Source organism: Pyrus communis, chromosome 9, assembly GCF_963583255.1.
Source record: "Pyrus communis chromosome 9, drPyrComm1.1, whole genome shotgun sequence".
NCBI lineage: Eukaryota > Viridiplantae > Streptophyta > Magnoliopsida > Rosales > Rosaceae > Pyrus > Pyrus communis.
Window position 1 is genome coordinate 7,980,762 of NC_084811.1, and position 19,680 is coordinate 8,000,441.

A 19,680-nucleotide genomic window follows, 5' to 3' on the forward strand; every position below is an offset into this window, starting at 1 on the left:
TATCAAGATACACCAACTTGAGGTGGAGTGCTGACTTGTATATAGTTTCCTACGGTTTAAGATTTCCTACTTACGGTTAATCCCTTGTAATTTAGTATTGTAATTACTGTAATCATCCCTTCCTTATCATTGCAGCTCTAGAATTGTATATTATACCTTAAATTGGGAAGAATAAAAGAAGGATTCAAAGCATTCTCTTCTCTTGACCCTCATTAGCGATCAATCAATGCAAGTTTGGGTGGGATATGATGGCGCCAAGAAGAAAATCGATGTCACTTTGGCTCCAATCGTTGTTTATAAACCCCACATTCCGCTCTTATCTTTGAAGTGCGATCGACCTTTCCATGGTCCATAACAAGATTATGTTCTAGAATGGCGCCAAGGCATAAGAAATTGTTCTCTCACAACTTCCCCCGAGAAATTATTAGGTGGTATAGTAGTACCACGTCAGCCGTGATACTTCCATTCAAATTTTGCTATTTATCTGTTATTATTTTTGCACAGCTGGAATTTAATATCATTTTTACCTCTTAAATAAATTTAAAAAAAGGAAAAAATGAAAAAAGAAAAAAAAAAAAAAAAAAAAAGAGATCGGACGATCCCTACTTTCCTGATTACACCTGTGTTTTTTTGTCTTTGGAAGAACCAAAACATGCAAGAAAGCAACCCATGATTTCGATCTCTCTCTTTCCCTCCTCTGGGTCTCTCAAAGGTTGTGTCTTTCTGCGAAACAATCATCCTCCTCTGGGCTTCCCCTGGCCTCTGTACTTGCCCATATTCGGTTGAAAAAAGAAAAAACCAGGATTCTTTTCACCTCACTGAATTTCAAGAACAGAGCGTAGATCACGCGGTGAATTTCGACATTTAAGGTTACGGTAAAAGTAAAATCTAAAAATGGTAAAAAGGAAAATCCAACACAGTGCCCCAAATTATAATTTCAACGCGTTTCTGGTCGAATTTTGGCGAGTTGCTAAAGAAGGAAACTGGGTTTGATTTGAAGGTTCGACAATTAAGATTTGACTGAGATTCGACCCAAAGGAGAGAAAGAGAGAGAGTGATCGAAATCATGTTCACCCACTTATGACTACCACCAGAGGGAGTAATCAGTACCATCCTTCTTGATTATCACCACCACCATCCCTCCATCCAAACGCAGGAAGGGGGAGGAGATCGATCTCCTATGCTTTTTTCATTTTTTTTCTTTTTTAAATTTATGCAAAAATTAAAAATAATATTAATTTTCAACTATATAAAAAAAATACAGATGACTAAATTTAAACAGAAGTATCATGCTGACGTGGTACTACAGTACCACTTAATAATTTCTCAGCATTTGCAAATTGATATGCTTTCATTCCCTTAAATTAGTTGGAATAAAATGCCGAAGCAATAGGATTATTATGTTTGATTAAACTTTGAATGTAGTCTTGGAATCCGTGAGGAATTACATATATTTGTCACTTTAAATTAGTTAAACTCGAGAGGGTATTGAATGTTGTCTTTAATCCAAATGTTATCTTTGAATGTCAGTGTAGGTTTCAATGGGGGATAGTGTAATTTTGTCTTGCCCTTTTTTTATGTATTCCAAGATTTGTGAATCTTACATTTCTTTATCGTATTCCAAAGCACTTTACTTAATCATAGAATGTCCACAATTTTAATGTACGGTGATGCCCTTATAGTAGAAAAACTTTTATTTCAACTGCATACTGTTAGGGGTGTCTATTCTTATGTATTAAGACTATCTTGTTTTACTTTGCTCTCGTCATCAAATTATTTTCTGTTACTATTGTTGTTGTGTAGGAGGATGGGGAAAAACTATTGGAAGGCAAACTTCACCAACAGAATTGGACGATTTTTGACAATTGGCCGAATATCTCCGGATGAAGATTTATTGTGAGGAATTAGAAAATTTTATTGTCAGTATTGGTTGTGTAATCCATCAAATAGCCATATTGTATCTGTCATTTTGATTTTGTGAAAATTTTGAATTTTTTTTGAATTTCAAAATTGTGCCGGTGTCTGTTATTGTTTTTAGAACTAAGGCACAAATAGGCTGCTTATTTGTGTTTGCCTATTTCAGCACAAAACATCATATTGTGCCTTTTGATCAAATAGCACACCCATAGAGAGCACATATAATATTTTAGTTGTTGTACTGTTGCTGTTGTTATAGGACACATATATAGGTGTCCATAAGCCTCTTACGGCACAATTATTTTTTTCTGTAGTGAAAGGATTTGAACTCAAGTACGAGATCTTTCTGAGAAGAGGAGTATGATGCAGCCCACAACAACTAGTTAATATGGTCTATGTATTATACATGTTGGTGGCTTTTCATCTTTCAAAACCATGTTTTATTTAGATGTCTAGAAACTATAATCTTTAGTATTTATCCTATCAATTATTTTAATCCCCCTATTTAAAGGGATTCTTATGTACTCAAAAGAAAATCAATTTAGTGAATTATAATCAATCTAAGAAGAGAGTGAGTTTTTCCTCTTATGTCAAATGTTAGACTTAATAGTGTCAAGTGAATCCACGATTAGCGACATTTAGCGAATCCGTTACTCCTGGTTGAGTGATTCCCAGGTATCTATCTCCATCGTCTTCCCTAGACCCCTTGGCTCTTTCTGCGTCATTTCCCTTTCTTTTTATATATGATGAATAGGGTCGTATTCCTACGTTGTATGGTGAAGAACTAACTTGGCTCCTTCTGCATCATTTCCCTTTCTTTTTATGATGAATAGGGACCCCTTTCTTTTTATGATGAATAGGGACCCCTTTCTTTTTATGATGAATAGGGCCGTGTTCCTACGTTGTATGGTGCAGAACTAACTTTGTCATCGCTAGAAGTTGCAACATCACAATCACATATAAAGTCTAAAATTAATTGAGTTGAAAAATGTAAAATTATCAAAGAGGCGAGCCAAAGGTACAACACCAATATTATCTCCAACTTAATAATTACCACCTGCATAAATTGTCAGGTGTAGGGTTTCATGACAAAAGGCCTCGGTATTAGTTGGAGTCTAGTTAGGATATTTAAACTCTTATCTTCTTAGAGATACAATCAATCCGAGATATTTCGACAAGCGCTCTTAGTTGGGACCTAATTAGAAGGTCATATGTGGGAAATCCACACATCGACAACCACATGAATCCACGAGGACTCACCCTATACGCGGGGCCAAGGGGACCCACCCATCACGTGGCAGTACGAGCCACTTCCTGGCTTTGATACCATGTAGAATTATCAAAGAGACGGGCCAAATGCCCGCTTCTAACAACACTGATATTGTCCCCAACTTAGTAATTACCACCGAGTACAATTCGTCAGGTGTGAGGTTTTATCACAAAAAATCTCAGTATTAGTTAGAGTAAGGTTGAAATATTTAAACTCTTCATTTCTCAAAGATACAATCGATGTGGGTATTTCAACAAGAAGTTGCGTGCGGTAGCAGGCACTGAACAGTCTGGTTACTGTTTTTTTTCTACTACAAAAAGACAACACATTTAATTAGTGAGACAAAGAAGGGACAGCTCAGCTAAGTTGCATTGCTTATAAGATAGTTCCCAGAGGTTTTGGAGAGAACTAAGAATGGCAGCCACGTTTTTCAAGCTTGTAATACTCATACAAGCAACCCTAGCAGCAGCTCAATATGTTAGCTTCAACTACAATGGTTTCCGGTCAGAAAATCTTAGCTTAGACGGTGTAGCCCAGTTCACACCCAACGGTCTTTTGATGCTTACAAATGACTCTCAAGAGAAAAGCCATGCCTTCTACCCTAACCCAGTCACCTTCAAGAACTCATACTCTGATACCAATGCTTTCTCATTTTCTACGACATTTGTGTTCGCTATCAGATCGGCGTATGCAACTCTGAGCGGTCATGGAATGGCCTTTGTCATTTCTCCAACAAGGGGGATTCCTGGAGCTTTTCCGCCCCAGTACATGGGCCTTTGCAATAACACCAACAACAATGAAACCAATTGTGTTTTTGCTGTAGAACTTGATACCATATGGAATAACGAATTAGGTGACATCAACAACAACCATGTTGGGATTGATATTAATGGTTTGCGCTCAGAGAAATCAGCTCCGGCAGGATATTATGCTCAGAACAATGGGGGGTTCCGGAACTTGACCCTCATTAGTGGTCAACCAATGCAAGTTTGGGTGGAATATGATGACGCCAAGAAGAAAATCGACGTCACTTTGGCTCCAATCGTTGTTGATAAACCCCAAATTCCACTCTTGTCTTTGAAGCGTGACCTTTCCATGGTCCTTAACAAGACTATGTATGTTGGCTTCTCCTCATCCACTGGCTCGTTCCTCAGTTCTCATTATGTTTTAGGATGGAGCTTTGCAACGAATGGCCAGGCTCAAGAAATTGTTCTCTCACAACTTCCTAAGCTGCCCCGGATAGGAGGTAAAAAAAGATCTAATCTTGTAGCCATTGGCGTGCCTGTGATATCGGTGAGTTTAGTGTTGCTAGCGATTTCAGGTCTAATGTATGGCATAAGACGGAGGAAGAAATTTGCAGAGCTTCTTGAAGATTGGGAGCTGGAATATGGTCCTCAAAGGTTTAAATACAAAGATTTATATATAGCCACAAAAGGGTTCAAGGAAAAAGAGCTTTTGGGAACTGGGGGATTTGGCAAGGTCTATAGAGGCATATTACCTTCCTCTAAAACTGAGATTGCGGTAAAGAGGGTCTCACATGATTCAAGACAGGGGATGAAGGAGTTTGTTGCAGAAATTGCTAGCATCGGCAGGCTTCGCCACCGGAATTTAGTACCACTCTTGGGGTATTGCAGAAGAAAAGGGGAGCTGCTTCTGGTCTATGATTACATGCCTAATGGGAGCCTGGACAAGTACCTCTTTGACCAACCAGTGGTCACTCTCAATTGGAAGCAGAGGTTTAGAGTCATCAGAGGCGTCGCTTCGGGGTTGTTTTATCTTCACGAAGGATGGGAACAAGTTGTGGTTCACAGAGATGTGAAGGCCAGTAATGTTTTACTTGATGAGGAATTGAATGGTAGATTAGGAGATTTTGGGCTTGCAAGATTATATGACCACGGAAAGGACCCTCAGACTACTCGTGTAGTTGGAACACTCGGGTATCTAGCTCCAGAGCATACTAGAACAGGCAAGGCTACAACACAAGCTGATGTGTTTTCTTTCGGTGCATTTTTGCTTGAAGTTGCCTGTGGAAGAAGGCCAATAGGGACACAAGGTCAAGATCGAGAGATAATTCTGGTTGATTGGGTGTATTCTTGTTGGAAGAGAGGTAATATACTTGAGGCAAGAGATCCAAACTTGGGTACAGAATTTATAGTTGAGGAAGTGGAATTGGTATTCAAGCTCGGGCTTTTGTGCTCTCATTCGGTTCCTTCAGCCAGGCCAAGCATGCGCCAAGTTGTGCAGTATTTGGAGGGTGACATTCCTTTGCTGGAGTTGCCACTTGATTGTCTTTCTGCCAGAGACTTAACATTTGCGCACCATGAGGGTTTCGATGATTTTGTAAAGTCATATTCGTCGTCAACGAGCAAGGGAATTTCATATGTTCCAGAGCCGACATTACTCTCAGGTGGTCGCTGACTTCGAGCAATGAGGGTTTCTTTTTCTCTCTATAACTGGAATTCATAGCGCATATAGTTGCGGCCTTGAATGTTACATGTAACCTATTAGTCTGGTAACTTGTTAGTTACATAAAAGTAATGCAGGAACAATCTGTATGTTGGTTGGGTAAAAGTAATTTATGCAAAATTATAAGTACCATGATATTCTTTTAGGGAGATAATCTACTGCAATTAACTTGCACTGCAAGGAGAGAAAAGATTCAAAGATTTGTATATGATAAAAGGACTAAAATCAACATTCCATTTTTTTCACTAAAATAACAAATTACATTACAAATATTCAAACAATACAACTCAGACACCAAACATGAAGCTAATAAAAGGTAACGAAACTAATGTACCCAAAGGGGCCAAACAAAACCGGGAAAAAAAGGTGAGCAAACAATTACAAGCTAGTTTGTGACTGCTTATGTAAGAAGTACTTCTAATCATACGTCATTTTTTCAAAAAGTCAAAGTACTTCTTGAAAAAGCATGTGACATGTATTTCTCCATGAAGCACATTTACATCGCAGAGCTTAGGTGGTTGATCTCACACCCCAAAAATGTCAAAAAAAGAACTTCGAATATGATATCTAAAAGTCGATAAATTTACTCTTTTTTTTATTCTAGCATAGGCTAAATATGACTCAGGGAAGTACTCTATTTGGTGTATATATGTATGCTTTTACTTCGATTTTATTCACTTTGTTTCAATGACAGCTCTTAAATCTTTCAACACTATTTGAACTTTTTTTTTGGGACTAATTGGATAAAATTGATATTTTTGTCATCCAAAGAACTTTTTAATGTGACTGTAAAAACCCACTTTCGCAATGTGGTGTGGCATAAACAACCAACAGCCTCTGTTACCTTCCTAATTAACTATCTGCTACTGCTTCTATTGTTTTTATTTGCTTAAAATCATACATCACTTTTTGGAGGCAAGGATGACTCTCTCTACTGAGCAGCCTGAGCTTGTGTCACAAGTGGAGAACCATAAGCTTTCTTCTGGGACCAATGAAGAAATTGCCGCATCAAGCGATGCATTCGTTGCCCTGAAATTAATTCGTTTGGCCGGTCATTTAGAGATTACAATGCAGAAAGCGAAAGGAAGAAAAGCATGAAGGAATTCTGCAGGTGTAACCATTAATCAAGGGATGTGATATCCACACACCCCATTTTACTTCTCACACACCTTCTTGATTTTCGGCCGTTGGATCGGATGAATTGAAAAAGATAGATCAACGAACAAAAATTATCAAGGGGTGTGTGAGAAGTAAAATGGGATGTGTGGATAGCACACCCTTTAATCAAATGTACAATTTCGTGAAGAGGATGAGGGAGAAGTACAAAAAGAGGATGAGGGATAGCACACCCTTTAATCAAATGGCCGGGTTCATCTTTAGATTATGCTAGCGTATGCGGAGGAACGCGTGCCGAAGATCATCTAGGTGCGTTCGGCGGCTTTTCGATTTTACTACCACATCATCGATATAAACTTCTACGATCGTACTGATCAAGTCGTGGAATATCGTATTCATGGCTCGTTGGTATGTGGCGCCGGCGTTCTTGAGCCCGAATGGCCTGACAACCCATTCGTAGGTACCGAGTGCCCCCGGGCAACAGAATGCGGTCTTGTGGACGTCAGCCTCAGCGATAAAGATCTGGTTGTAACTGATAGGAGCATATTCATGCGACTTAATTAGCTTGTTCTCGTGCATTTATGTTGTGTTTACTTAGTTATTTTAGTGTTTAAGGCCACTTTTGTGTATTTTCAGATTATAAGGCCAAAGTGTGCAAGAAGATGCAAATTGGAGTCTTTTGGAGCGAAAGAGGAATGAATGAGTTGAAGACTTGAAGAAACGACGAATTCCTACTCCAACGATGAATTCTTACCAAAACGAGGAATCCTACTCAAACAAGGTTTCCTATTTGAAGTAGGAAAGTTAACCCTAAGTTTCCCGTTTTGGTAACCTTTCCTGATCTTAAACGTCCGTATTTTCTAGCCACTTTGAAGTCCTTGTAGGCACTTTAGGACAAAAAACGATGGCCCTAGCCACTTTAAACCACCTTGCCCTTTTATTTAACCCTAGCCGTCACTTTTCATTCTCCCATTGAGATTCTCACCCTAATTCTCTCCCAAAACCCCCAATTCATTCGGCCACACATTCACATAATCCCCCTTAAGCCGTGACCCTAATATTCACCCAAAAAAACACCATAAGCCGTGCCCCCCCCCCCCCCCCCCCAATTTATCATTAAACCAATTAAAAACCAAAAAAAAAATAATAATCAATCCAAGCCGTGTGTTTTTCCATTCAATCTCAGCGGCAGCACCATATACATTATTTTTCCTTCCTTTGCCGTGGATTCCATAATTATTCTCCCATAATTCCCCCTTAGCCGTGGCCCCCCCCCATGAATTTTGCACCCTAATTCATTCCAGCGGCATGCATTCATATTTTCAGAATTCATTCAGCCGTCACACCCTAATTCCCTCAAAAACCGTGCACTCCCATTCACCAATTTTTCTTCCATCCGTAGCCACCATAACCCTAATTTTTCCTCACTAAGCCGTAGCCTCCATCACCTCTCTTCCACTCTCTGCCGTGCCTTCTCCCTCCACTCCAGCCAATTCCCAGTCTTGCCGCAACCATCCCCACCATTCCAGCCACCTTCCACACCTTCACACACCATCTATTAACCTTGCCGCACCACCCAACCTCCCTAAATCCATCCCTAACCCAGAAAACCATCCAGAAATTCCCTAAACACTCTCTGCCGCAGCAAGTAGAAGAGGAAAGAGGAGCTTCGACGCGCAGAAATTCAAGTGGATTCGTTGTGCGTTCTAGGTGTAATCAATCCTTTGTGCTTTATGTTTAAATTCAATTGTATTTCTCTTTCTGTGAACATGAGAGGCTAAACCCCCTAGTTAGCTAGGGGGTGATTCGAAACCATGATTATATATGTGAAATAAGTTGATTACTTCCAATTATCGTTGCATAAGTTTTGAATACAATTTGCTTAACCGTTTGATTTAGAACTTATTCTTGTATGCTGATTGAGAGTGCACGCTTAATTTGCATGCTTGAATTTGATGCTAGGATATAAGTTTGTTTCACCTAATCGTTATGAATTTATATTCACAAGTAGTGAAGGTTGCTAGTCACGATCATGTTAAGTAGATTCCTGGCAAGCGTATCATGCTTTTCATAGTTACAAATGCCTTGTCGATGCTTATGATTTCCAAAGAACGTAATGATTCTAACTTATATCTTTATCATGTTGTTCATATAGAGAATTTGTTAGGAATAATTTGTTTGCGATGCATATTCATCCAATTCAATGATTCTAGGGAAATCTGAAGGTTAATTTAAGCGGACCTAATTAACTTGGAGTATCGAGGTTCATAACTTATTGGATTGATAATTGGAAATTGATTTACGTTGCATATATTTCATGTGTGGAGAAGAACCTCTTAGCTATCCCATCATCCATTGATTCATCACAATTTTGTCTTAAAATCAGTTTTCTTTACAATCTGCCCATTTAGTTTAAATTCGTCCAACCACAATCCCCCCATATTTTGTTGAGTCGTAGTCATTCGTATTTGTTTTATTTTGTGTTTTAAGCAATTGGAGTCATAACACTTTCAAATTCGTCCCAATTAAGTTCTAGTTTCTATTTGAGTCAATTCAAATTAGATTAGCACCGCTAGTTAATCCCCGGTTAGAACGATCCCTACTTACTTCATTACTACAATTGTCACAAATAGGGTTTAATTTGTGTGTCAACAAAATTCTCACATCAAATTTTGGCGCCGTTGCCGGGGATTAGCAAAGTTGCTAATCCCTTGTCTTGAGTCTTGTTTAAATTGTTAGTTTCTGTTTTGTTTTAATTTTTTTTTTTTTTTTTTGCACCGTGTGTGTGTGTTTTGTTTTTGTGCCGTGTGTGGCACCTTATTTCCTTACTTGTGCCGAGTCTATTAGGTTGATTGCTAACCTTGTTTGCTCTTGTGTGCAGGTACTAGTTTATGACCCGTGGCTCACAACCTGTTCGTGAGCATATCTCCGACTTTGACGGTGATTTCGAGAGGACTTTGAGAAGGAAAAAGAAATCGCAACCGTCTAATCCTCCTAGTCCCGAACCTGAATTAGAAGAGCAAGAAGTTGAAGTTGAGGTTGAAGAGGAGGCCACGGATTGGGTTGAAGAGGAAGTACCAACCATGGCAGTGGACAATCGAACCATCAAGGAGCTTTCTGCCTCGGGTTTGGCAAATGCAGCACCTCTTTGCATCCAATACCTTAGGGCAGCCCCTGAGAAGACTGATGAATTTGAGTTGAAGTCCAGCTTGCTCCACCATATTCCGAAATACCATGGGTTGGCCATGGAGGATCCGAACAAGCATCTAAATGAATTCGAGGTGGTGTGCTCAAGTATGACACCGGTGAACGTGGACAGCAACATATTGAAGATGAAGGCTTTTCCTTTTTCTTTGGTGGAGAAGGCCAAGGATTGGTTGTATGAGTTGGCTCCCGGAATTGTCACATCATGGGAGAGTATGAAGCGAGCCTTCTTAGAGAAGTTCTTTCCGACATCACGAGTCATTCTTCTTCGCAAGAAGATTAGTGGAATTCAGCAAAGCCAAGGTGAATCTTTTCCTACGTATTACGAACGTTTTAAATCTCTTGTTGCTTCCTGTCCACAGCACCAGATGAAGGAGGAGCTACTTCTTCAATATTTTTACGAAGGCCTTTTACCACTTGAACGGCAAATGTTGGATGCATCCGCGGGATGAGCTCTAGTGGACAAGACACCTAGGGATGCCAAAATTCTCATTGCTAATCGAGCACTCAATGCACAACAATATGAAGGTGTTGGGCAGAGAGACACCCCACGGCCACAACATGTAAATGAGGTAAGTTCTATTTCTAAGTAACAATCCCAAATGGCTAACCTTACGTCTATGTTATCGCAGTTTGTTGAAGGCCCTAAGACGCAAGGAACTACAATATGTGGTGTATGCTCCATTCAAGGACACCAATCTGATCAATGTCCTCAATTAATTGAGAATGGAGGGTGGGAATCTGCCAATGTCGTGGGCTATGGGAATCAGAACCAACCAAGAGGTGATCCTTTCTCCAACATATACAATCAGGGATGGCGTGACCACCCCAATTTCAGATGGAGAGATGAACCACAATATGGCCAACAAAGTGGATTCCGACAACCCCCGGGTTTCTTTTTAAGGCCAATGGCACCACAACCACCTCCTCAAGCACAATCATCCCAAACCAACTCAGGTACGTCTATGAATGACGATAAAACATATCAGTTACTAACCACAATGGTGCAGGGAATGCAGAACCAAGCAAAAGAGGTTAATGAGCTGAAGAAGCAAATGTGCCAAATGGCTGAATTTTTGGGACAAATTCGTGAAAGTGGTAAGTTACCAAGCACTACGGTGGTCAATCCCAAGGGTGGTTTCGAATCTGCGAAAGCTATCACACTAAGAAGTGGAAAAGAAGTGGGAAACAAGGAAGATGAGAAGATACGAATCGAAGAAGAGGAGAAAAATCACCCCACGGCAAGGGTGGTACCACCCATGCCACAGCCATCTACGACCCCCCATCCATCCACCTCAGGTAAGGTTGTCCCAAATGTTGTGATTTCGAACACTAATCTGCCCGATGTTCCTTTCCCTCGCAGATTTGCACAATCGAAGAAGGAAGAAAGCGAAAAGGACATTTTGGATACCTTTCGAAAAGTCCAAGTAAATATTCCTTTACTTGATGCTATTAAGCAAGTGCCCAGGTATGCAAAGTTTTTAAAAGAGTTATGCACAACTAGGAAAAGAATTTCAAACAAAGAAGTTGTGAAAGTAAGTGAGAATGTATCCGCGGTTTTGCAACGAAAGTTACCTCCAAAGTGTAAGGACCCAGGGAGCTTTACTATCCCATGCACAATTGGAAACACTAGATTTGAGCAATGCATGTTAGATTTAGGTGCTTCTATTAATGTTATGCCATATTCCATTTATGCATCTATGAACCTGGGTGAGTTAAAACAAGATGGCGTTATAATTCAATTGGTTGATCGTTCTAACGCTTATCCCAAGGGAGTCCTTGAGGATGTTTTAGTGCAGGTCAATCATCTTATCTTTCCTGCAGATTTTTATGTCTTAGAAATAGAGGATTCGAGCCATGCGCCATCATTGCCAATCTTGCTAGGCCGTCCATTCATGAAAACAGCGAGAACAAAGATAGATGTGTATACGGGAACATTAACCATGGAATTTGATGGGGACATTATTCGTTTTAATCTTTCTGAAACTATTAAATATCCAATTGAGGACCATTCTTGTTTTGCTATTGACATTGTTGATTTTTTGGCACAGGTACATTTGAATCGAAGGAACGAAGATGCACTTGAAGTAGCCTTAGTGCACGGCATAGGAGCAAGAAATGAGGGTGGGGGAATCCTTGCAAGCCACGGCATGGAATCTGACCATATTGTCGTGCCCCCTTGTAGTGAAGTGCTTGAAATGGTCTCGGCCCTTGAGTCATTGCCCTCACACTCTGGTAAGTCTCCACTCTCACTTTTAGATTCGGTTTTGACTAACAAGTTACTTCCATCAATTGTGCAGCCACCTACACTTGAGTTAAAGCCATTACCTAGTCACTTGAAGTATGTTTTCTTGGGAGAAGATCAGACACTACCTGTCATCATTTCTAGTTCACTCACGGGCCAAGAAGAAGACAAGCTGATAAGGGTGTTCAAGGAGCACAAACCTGCCATTGGATGGACCTTGGCGGATATCAAAGGCATTAGTCCCACCACATGCATGCATCGCATCCTTTTGGAGGAGGGAGCCAAGCCATCTCGTGAAGCTCAACGTCGCCTTAATCCACCCATGTTGGAAGTAGTAAAAAAGGAGATTATAAAATTGCTTGATTGTGGTGTTATATATCTTATTTCTGATAGTCGTTGGGTGTCACCCGTGCAGGTTGTTCCAAAGAAGTCCGGAGTCACGGTGGTGAAGAATGAAGAACAAGAGCTTGTACCCACTCGTGTTGTGACAGGTTGGCGTGTGTGTATTGATTACAGGAAGTTAAATGCCATGACAAGGAAGGATCACTTTCCATTGCCATTCCTGGACCAAATGCTAGAAAGGTTAGCCGGTTATAAATTTTATTGCTTTCTTGATGGCTATTCCGGATATAACCAAATTGTGATAGCTCCGGAGGATCAGGAAAAGACAACTTTCACGTGCCCCTTTGGCACCTTTGCATATCGACGTATGCCATTTGGGTTGTGCAATGCCCCTGCGACATTTCAACGATGCATGGTGAGTATATTCTCTGATTATGTGGAGAAGATTATTGAGATATTCATGGATGATTTTAGCGTGTTTGGTAATTCATTCGATCATTGCTTGAATAATCTGACCTTAATTTTGAAACGTTGTGTTGAAACGAATCTTGTGCTTAATTGGGAAAAATGTCATTTCATGGTTAAGCAAGGTATTGTTCTAGGACATATTATTTCTGAAAAAGGCATTGAAGTGGATAAATCTAAGGTAGACCTTGTTCGTCACTTACCCTCTCCAACTTCGGTTAGAGAGGTTCGTTCGTTTCTTGGTCATGCAGGTTTTTATAGGCGCTTCATAAAGGATTTCTCCAAGATTGCGCAGCCACTATGCCGATTGCTTCAAAAGGAGGTGGTTTTCGAGTTCAACGAGGCGTGTGAGAAAGCATTCAACCACCTCAAGGAGGCTCTCACTTCGGCTCCCATTATCACACCTCCAGATTGGAGCCTTCCATTCGAGTTGATGTGCGATGCTTCGGACTATGCGATTGGTGCTGTTTTGGGGCAGCGAAAGAACAAACAACCTCATGTTATTTATTATGCATCTAGGACACTAAATGATGCTCAATTAAATTACTCAACCACTGAAAAAGAATTACTTGCTGTGGTATTTACATTAGATAAGTTTCGGTCATACTTACTGATGCGAAAATTATACGCACACAAATTAAACCCTCTTTTCGTCAAATTGTAGTATATGTATAAGTAGGGATCGTTCTGGACCGGGGATTAGGAGGGATTGTTAACCACTTGGATTTGACTCAAAAACGTAAAATAACAATATGAAACACTATACTAGACTCAAAGAATTCAAAACTAAACACTTAAAACATTAAAACAAACCAAAAGACTCAAACATCACCCAAAACACTCAAAACTGCCTTAAAATCACTTTCTGGGCAGTTTTGAGCACTTTGGTGAATCTGGACGAAATTGGGAAATAAAATGAATCAAAACACTTAAAAGCACAAACTAAATTGATTTCTAACTAAATTGGACATTAAAGTAAAGGGGGATTTAGATTTATACGAAAATTGAAATAACAAAACAAGTTAATAAACTAAACAGATTGTAAAACGAATTTGATGGAATGGAATGAATGGGTGATAGAATGGCTAAGGGGTTCATCTCCATACATGTTATACTTGCATAATAAAATGATTTCCAATTGCATTTCAATAAACTATGATACTCAACACCCCAAGTTAACCGTGATGCACTAATTAACCTTCAAATCTTCCTAACATTATTGAATTGGATGATGCATGCGACAATTCAAAACATTCCCCACAAGTCCTCAACATGAATGCATAGAAGAGGTACAAGCAAGAATCATTACGCTCTATGAAAATTATAAGTGTTGACGAGGCATTCGTTACTATGGATTGCATGAAACTTATGCCAAGAATTCATTTAACGCGATTGTTTATAAGCAACCTCCACTACTTGTGAATATAAGTTCATAACGATTAGGTGAAACTCACTTATATTCTAGCGTCATATTCATGCATGAAAATTAAGTGTGCACTCTCAATGAACATACATAAATAAGTTATCAATCAAACAGTTAAACGAATTGAATTCACAACTTATGAAACGCAATTAGAAGTATTCAAATCAAAATGCAAGCATAAACATATATTCGAATCACCCCCTAACCAAGGGGGGTTTAGTTCCTCATGGTACAAAACAAAGAGAATCAAAGAAACGCCTAAACATTCCAACAACTCAAACTTGAATTGTATGAACGTTTAGGCCCTCTTATCATCCATTCCTCATTCGTACAAAACAAAGAGCATTGAAATTAAGAATTGAAATCAAAGAAACACCTAAACATTCCAACAACTCAAACTTGAATTGTATGAACGTTTAGGCACTCTTCTCTTCCTCTTCGTTGTGGCACAAGGTCTAAGGTGAGTTTGATGGTGTGAATGGTTTGGGGAGTGGTGGAGATATGGAAGAGGAGTGGTGGAAATGGAAGGATGGTGTTTGGATTGTAAGGGAGAGCACGGCACAAGGGAGTTTGATGGTCTACATTTCTGCAATGGATGAGTTTATGGAAGAAATGGATGGACTTTGTGAAAGGCACGGCCCCAAGGGACCAATTTCTGTTGTGAAATGAATGTTTATTTATAGGTGAAATGGGGGGAACATGACAGCTAGGTTGCATGTGCACATGTTGGTTGAATGATTATGAGTGCATGTGGCTGAAATAGCATGTGGAATGGCTGGAAATGCAAGGAGAAGGCATGTGCACGGTTTTGGGAGAGAATGGGAGTGCAAGTGGCTGAAATGTTAGAGGAACAAGTGCATGTGGCTGCATTGTGGTGCAATGATGGAGGAACAATCTGAAAATGCAAGGTATGGCTGGAATGATTGTGTTTGTTTGAATGTGCATGTGATTAAATTAAAGGATGCAAAGTAAATAAATAATGAATGCATGTGTTGAATTATGAAGATGCATGTGCAATGAAGTGGAATGACAATCTGAAATGGGATAGGTACCCACGGCAATGATGATTTCTGGTGGTGTTTTGGGTGCATGTGGAATGAATGATTTCTTGGTGAGTGGATGCATGTGTTGATTAAAGGGGGAATGCAAAGGAAAAGCTAGAAATGCATGTGGAGTGGCTGCAAGGTGAATGAATAATGAAATGGGAAAGCATGTGCAAGGTTTTGGTGTGAATGATTGAATGTGCATGTGGCTGCAATGGAGGAGGAATCCTTCAATTTCGTCCATCCTCTTGGCTCCAAGCATATGATATCCATTCCAATCTCTAATTTGCTCCAAAAGGCTCCAAAAGGCTCCAAAAGGCATCATTTTGCATACTTTGCCCTTAGAACCTGAAAACACACAAAAGAAGCATAAAGGACTAAAATAACTAAAGAAACATAACGTAAATGCACGAGAACAAGCCATTTAAGTCGCATGAATATGCTCCTATCACTTACTTGGTACTAAAGTTATTATTTTTACTGATCATGCAGCTCTCAAGTATTTGCTCACGAAGAAGGAGGCCAAGCCTAGACTAATTCGATGGCTGTTGCTTTTACAAAAGTTTGACATTGAGATTCGGGATAAGAAGGGCGTGGAGAATGTGGTGGCTGACCACCTAAGTCGAATGGTACATGAGGAAGCATCGCCAATTCCTGAAACCTTTCCCGATGAGCAATTAATGTCTATCCAGGTAAGTGAGCCTTGGTATGTAGATTTGGTGAACTTTTTGGTGTCTAAACATACTCCTAGCACACTTAATAGGAATCAACGTGATAAGCTGATAAAGGATGCTAGGTTTTATGTCTGGGATGACCCATACCTTTGGAAATTTTGTCCTGATCAAATTGTACGACGTTGTGTGAATGAATCTGAGTTTCAATCTATTTTAACATTCTGTCATTCATATGCATGTGGGGGACATTTTGGCACCCAACGCACTGCACTTAAAGTCTTAGAATGCGGGTTTTATTGGCCAACCATTTTTAGGGATGCTAGGACATTTTTCCTTACATGTGATCGTTGTCAACGAATGGGTAATATAAGTGTTAAGGATCAAATGCCACAAAACCCTATACTTTCTGTTGAAATATTTGATGTGTGGGGAATTGGTTTTATGGGTCATTTTCCTTCCTCCCATGGTTTTCGCTATATCTTATTGGCGGTGGATTATGTTTCCAAATGGGTGGAAGCAAAAGCCACCCGTACTAACGATTCCAAAGTGGTTGCAGATTTTGTGAAGTCTAACATTTTTGCTAGGTTTGGAATGCCTCGAGTCCTTATCAGTGATGGAGGTTCACCTTTTTGTAATCGCACAATCGAGGCACTGCTCAAGAAGTACAAAGTTACACATAGGGTTTCGACACCCTATCATCCTCAAACAAGCGGGCAAGCCGAGGTGTCGAATCGCGAGATAAAACAGATTCTTGAGAAGACGGTTGGCCCAACAAGAAAAGATTGGATCTTGAGGTTAGAGGATGCATTGTGGGCCTATAGGACCCCCTACAAAACACCCATAGGAATGTCCGCTTTCCGGCTTGTGTACGGCAAACCATGTCACTTACCTGTGGAATTGGAGCACAAGGCTCATTGGGCTGTGAGGAAGTTCAACATGGATGTAGATGAGGCGGGAATTCATCGTAAGCTTCAATTGAATGAACTTGAGGAGATACAGAATGAAGCTTACGAGAATGCCCGCATTTACAAGGAAAAGACAAAGACCTTTCATGACAAGATGATTCGCACCAAGTCCTTCTCTGTTGGACAAAAAGTGTTGTTGTTTATTTCTCGTCTTCGTCTATTTCCGGGTAAGTTACGTTCACGTTGGATTGGACCCTTTGTTATTACTAAAGTTTTTCCTCATGGTGCAGTCCAAGTTCGTAGTTTCAAAACAGGTCAAGAGTTCAAGGTGAATGGGCATCGATTGAAGCCTTACTACGAGAGCTTTGTAGAACATGATGTGGAGGAGACTACCCACTATGCCGTGGGTTCCCATGAAGGTTGATCAATGTGGCATCGTCCGGCTGCAAGACGTAAAAGAAAGCGCTACTTGGGAGGCAACCCATGCAATCAACAAAGGAAAACTTGGGAATCGCTCCACACTCAGATTTGCGTCCCTAAACCCTTCCCTTTGTTGCTTACTTTATGTTTTGTGTAATGTGTTCAATTGTGTCTAAAACATTAAGGACAATGTTTAGTTTAAGTGTGGGGGGGGGTAACATTCTGTTTTGAGATATTTTTGCATGAAAGTCGTAGGGTATTACCACCTAACATGTCTAAACTTGCTTCCCACTGTTTTTAAGTGTTTTTAAGCTATTTTAGAGTGTTTTAGAGTGTGTTGACTTAAAAATCCAAAATTACCATAAAAATTTGAAAAACTGTTTTGAAAAACACAAAAAGAGTTGTTTTTGTGTGTTTGTTTGTGTCGTAGGTTACCTTCCAACACAATGATGAGGATTTGGTTTTTAATTGCATGATGGTTAAAGAAAGTTACAAACATGGATGGACGTTTGATATACTCTTTGGTTTATGCTTGTTTGTAGTTATAGTTTACGAATTCACATGTAATCACAAAAGAAAAAATTAGTGTTTGTAACATGCTTGAATGAAGGAACTTAACAAACGCTACATCCCTGTGAGACTTGAGCCTAAATGTTATTTGGAGAGTTAAAATCTGTGCATTATTGTTTTCTAAAGTCGTTGCATGATCTCATTATTCTTTGCTTGGTTACTACTTAGAGGGCGTTTCATCACTTAGTTCCAAATGCTAGAACTCATGCCCATTTCATTCAAAGCATGGCATTAATTTGCATAACACATATTCAAGATGAAGTTGTGTAGTGACCACCATCAAAGCCAAACAGCCATGTGCCCTTCACTCATTTTGTGTTTAAGTTTAACCCCATTGAGCCGTGTTAGCCCATGTTCTTTGTTAACCCACATTATCCTCACCTAGCCTAGATTAGGACCATCCGTACCCTTGTTCTTGAAGCATAGTAAGCATGACTGAAAATGAATTCCTTTTCATTAATGTGTTGCAGAAAATAAGTGTGGGGGAAAGAGTACTTATGTGAGTTGATGTGCCATAGGCACGGCTAAAAATAAAAAAATAAAAAATAAAAAAACAAATAAAAAAAGAGAAAAAGAAAGAAAAAGAAGTGAAAAAGAGTTGAAAAGTATTGTTTGTCGAAAAGGCTTACACCCTTCTTTGATGCGTAACTCATGTTCGACGAGGTTTCGGTCAAGGCCTGGCATCTCATGATAATTCCACGCGAAACAATCCTTAAACTCATGAAGCAATTTACAAAGCTCGTCCTTCATAGAAGGTGGTAATAACGCGCTGATAAACAACGGTCGAGGCTCATCGGCTGTGCCAACATTGATTTCTTCCAATGGGTCTTTAACCTGGGGTCAATTATCTTCGAGTTCGGCCGGTGCGGCCTGAACTTTGTCGAAAGATAGAACGGGGCCATTATCCTCTTCGGCCAAAAATTCGATTAAGTTTATGCCGCAATGTGGTTGCTTGGCAATGGCGTTCCAATGGGCCAGCAGACGTTCCATGGTTGACGAAACTGCAGCTGGATGTCTTTCTTGTTTGGTGGCGTTAATCATCGGCATTGGTAATTAGATCTACCAAGCCGAGTCTCGCTGAATCCTGTTGTATAGTCTCGGCGCCTACCTCGATAGCTTTCTGAAGCGAAATTCTGGTCGGCCGTCCATCCTCGTTAAAACCCTGGAGGGTGATATAGCCGACGTGGTCGTCATAATAGTGAGCTTGAATCATGTTGGTCTTAAAGGGCTGATTATCGGCTGGGTGTACGACAACCGATTTACCGTCCCAAAAGATGAGAACTTGGTATAATGATAAAAGGATGCAACTGGTTTGGTGGATCCAATCACGGCCGAGTAATACGTTATAGTTAATCTTTGAATCAATTATAAAGAATGCCATCATGTGGTGACGACCGGCAATGCTGACTTCCAACGGGAGCACTCCTTTGGTTTGAGACTTGTCGCCGATGAAGCTACTCATTGTTATCCCTGATGGGATAAGCTCGTAATTGGACCGGCGTAATGCCTTTATGACGGAAATCGGTATGATGTTGACTGTGGCTCCATAGTCAACAAACACATTAGAAATGAGATATCCTTCAATATGAGCCGTGACGTATAACGTCTTTAGATGTTGGA

At 40.1% G+C, this 19,680-nt stretch overlaps 2 protein-coding genes across 2 annotated transcripts; both read left to right on the forward strand.

Annotated features, from left to right (window-relative positions):
- Window positions 1–3,618: 3,618 nt before the first annotated feature.
- Window positions 3,619–5,725, forward strand: LOC137746062 (L-type lectin-domain containing receptor kinase IV.1-like). The gene has a single exon (XM_068486118.1). It carries the CDS (start codon window positions 3,746–3,748, stop codon window positions 5,603–5,605), a length of 1,860 nt encoding a protein of 619 aa, XP_068342219.1. The 5' UTR covers window positions 3,619–3,745; the 3' UTR covers window positions 5,606–5,725.
- Window positions 5,726–10,974: 5,249 nt separating this feature from the next.
- LOC137744319 (uncharacterized) lies at window positions 10,975–18,038 on the forward strand. Its single transcript, XM_068484159.1, has 4 exons — window positions 10,975–11,394; window positions 12,025–13,042; window positions 15,984–16,183; window positions 18,033–18,038. Exons 1-4 carry the CDS (start codon window positions 10,975–10,977, stop codon window positions 18,036–18,038), a joined length of 1,644 nt encoding a protein of 547 aa, XP_068340260.1.
- Window positions 18,039–19,680: the final 1,642 nt, after the last annotated feature.

Bases quoted from the DNA above. Each gene is read 5' to 3' on its own strand.
- LOC137746062 (XM_068486118.1), top strand. From the start codon at position 3,746: ATGCTTACAAATGACTCTCAAGAGAAAAGCCATGCCTTCTACCCTAAC.
- LOC137744319 (XM_068484159.1), top strand. From the start codon at position 10,975: ATGGTGCAGGGAATGCAGAACCAAGCAAAAGAGGTTAATGAGCTGAAG. The intron at 11,395-12,024 runs GTCCAAGTAAAT...TTTTTGGCACAG, and splicing joins TTTTGGATACCTTTCGAAAA to GTACATTTGAATCGAAGGAA. The intron at 13,043-15,983 runs GTAATTCATTCG...CTGATCATGCAG, and splicing joins GGATGATTTTAGCGTGTTTG to CTCTCAAGTATTTGCTCACG.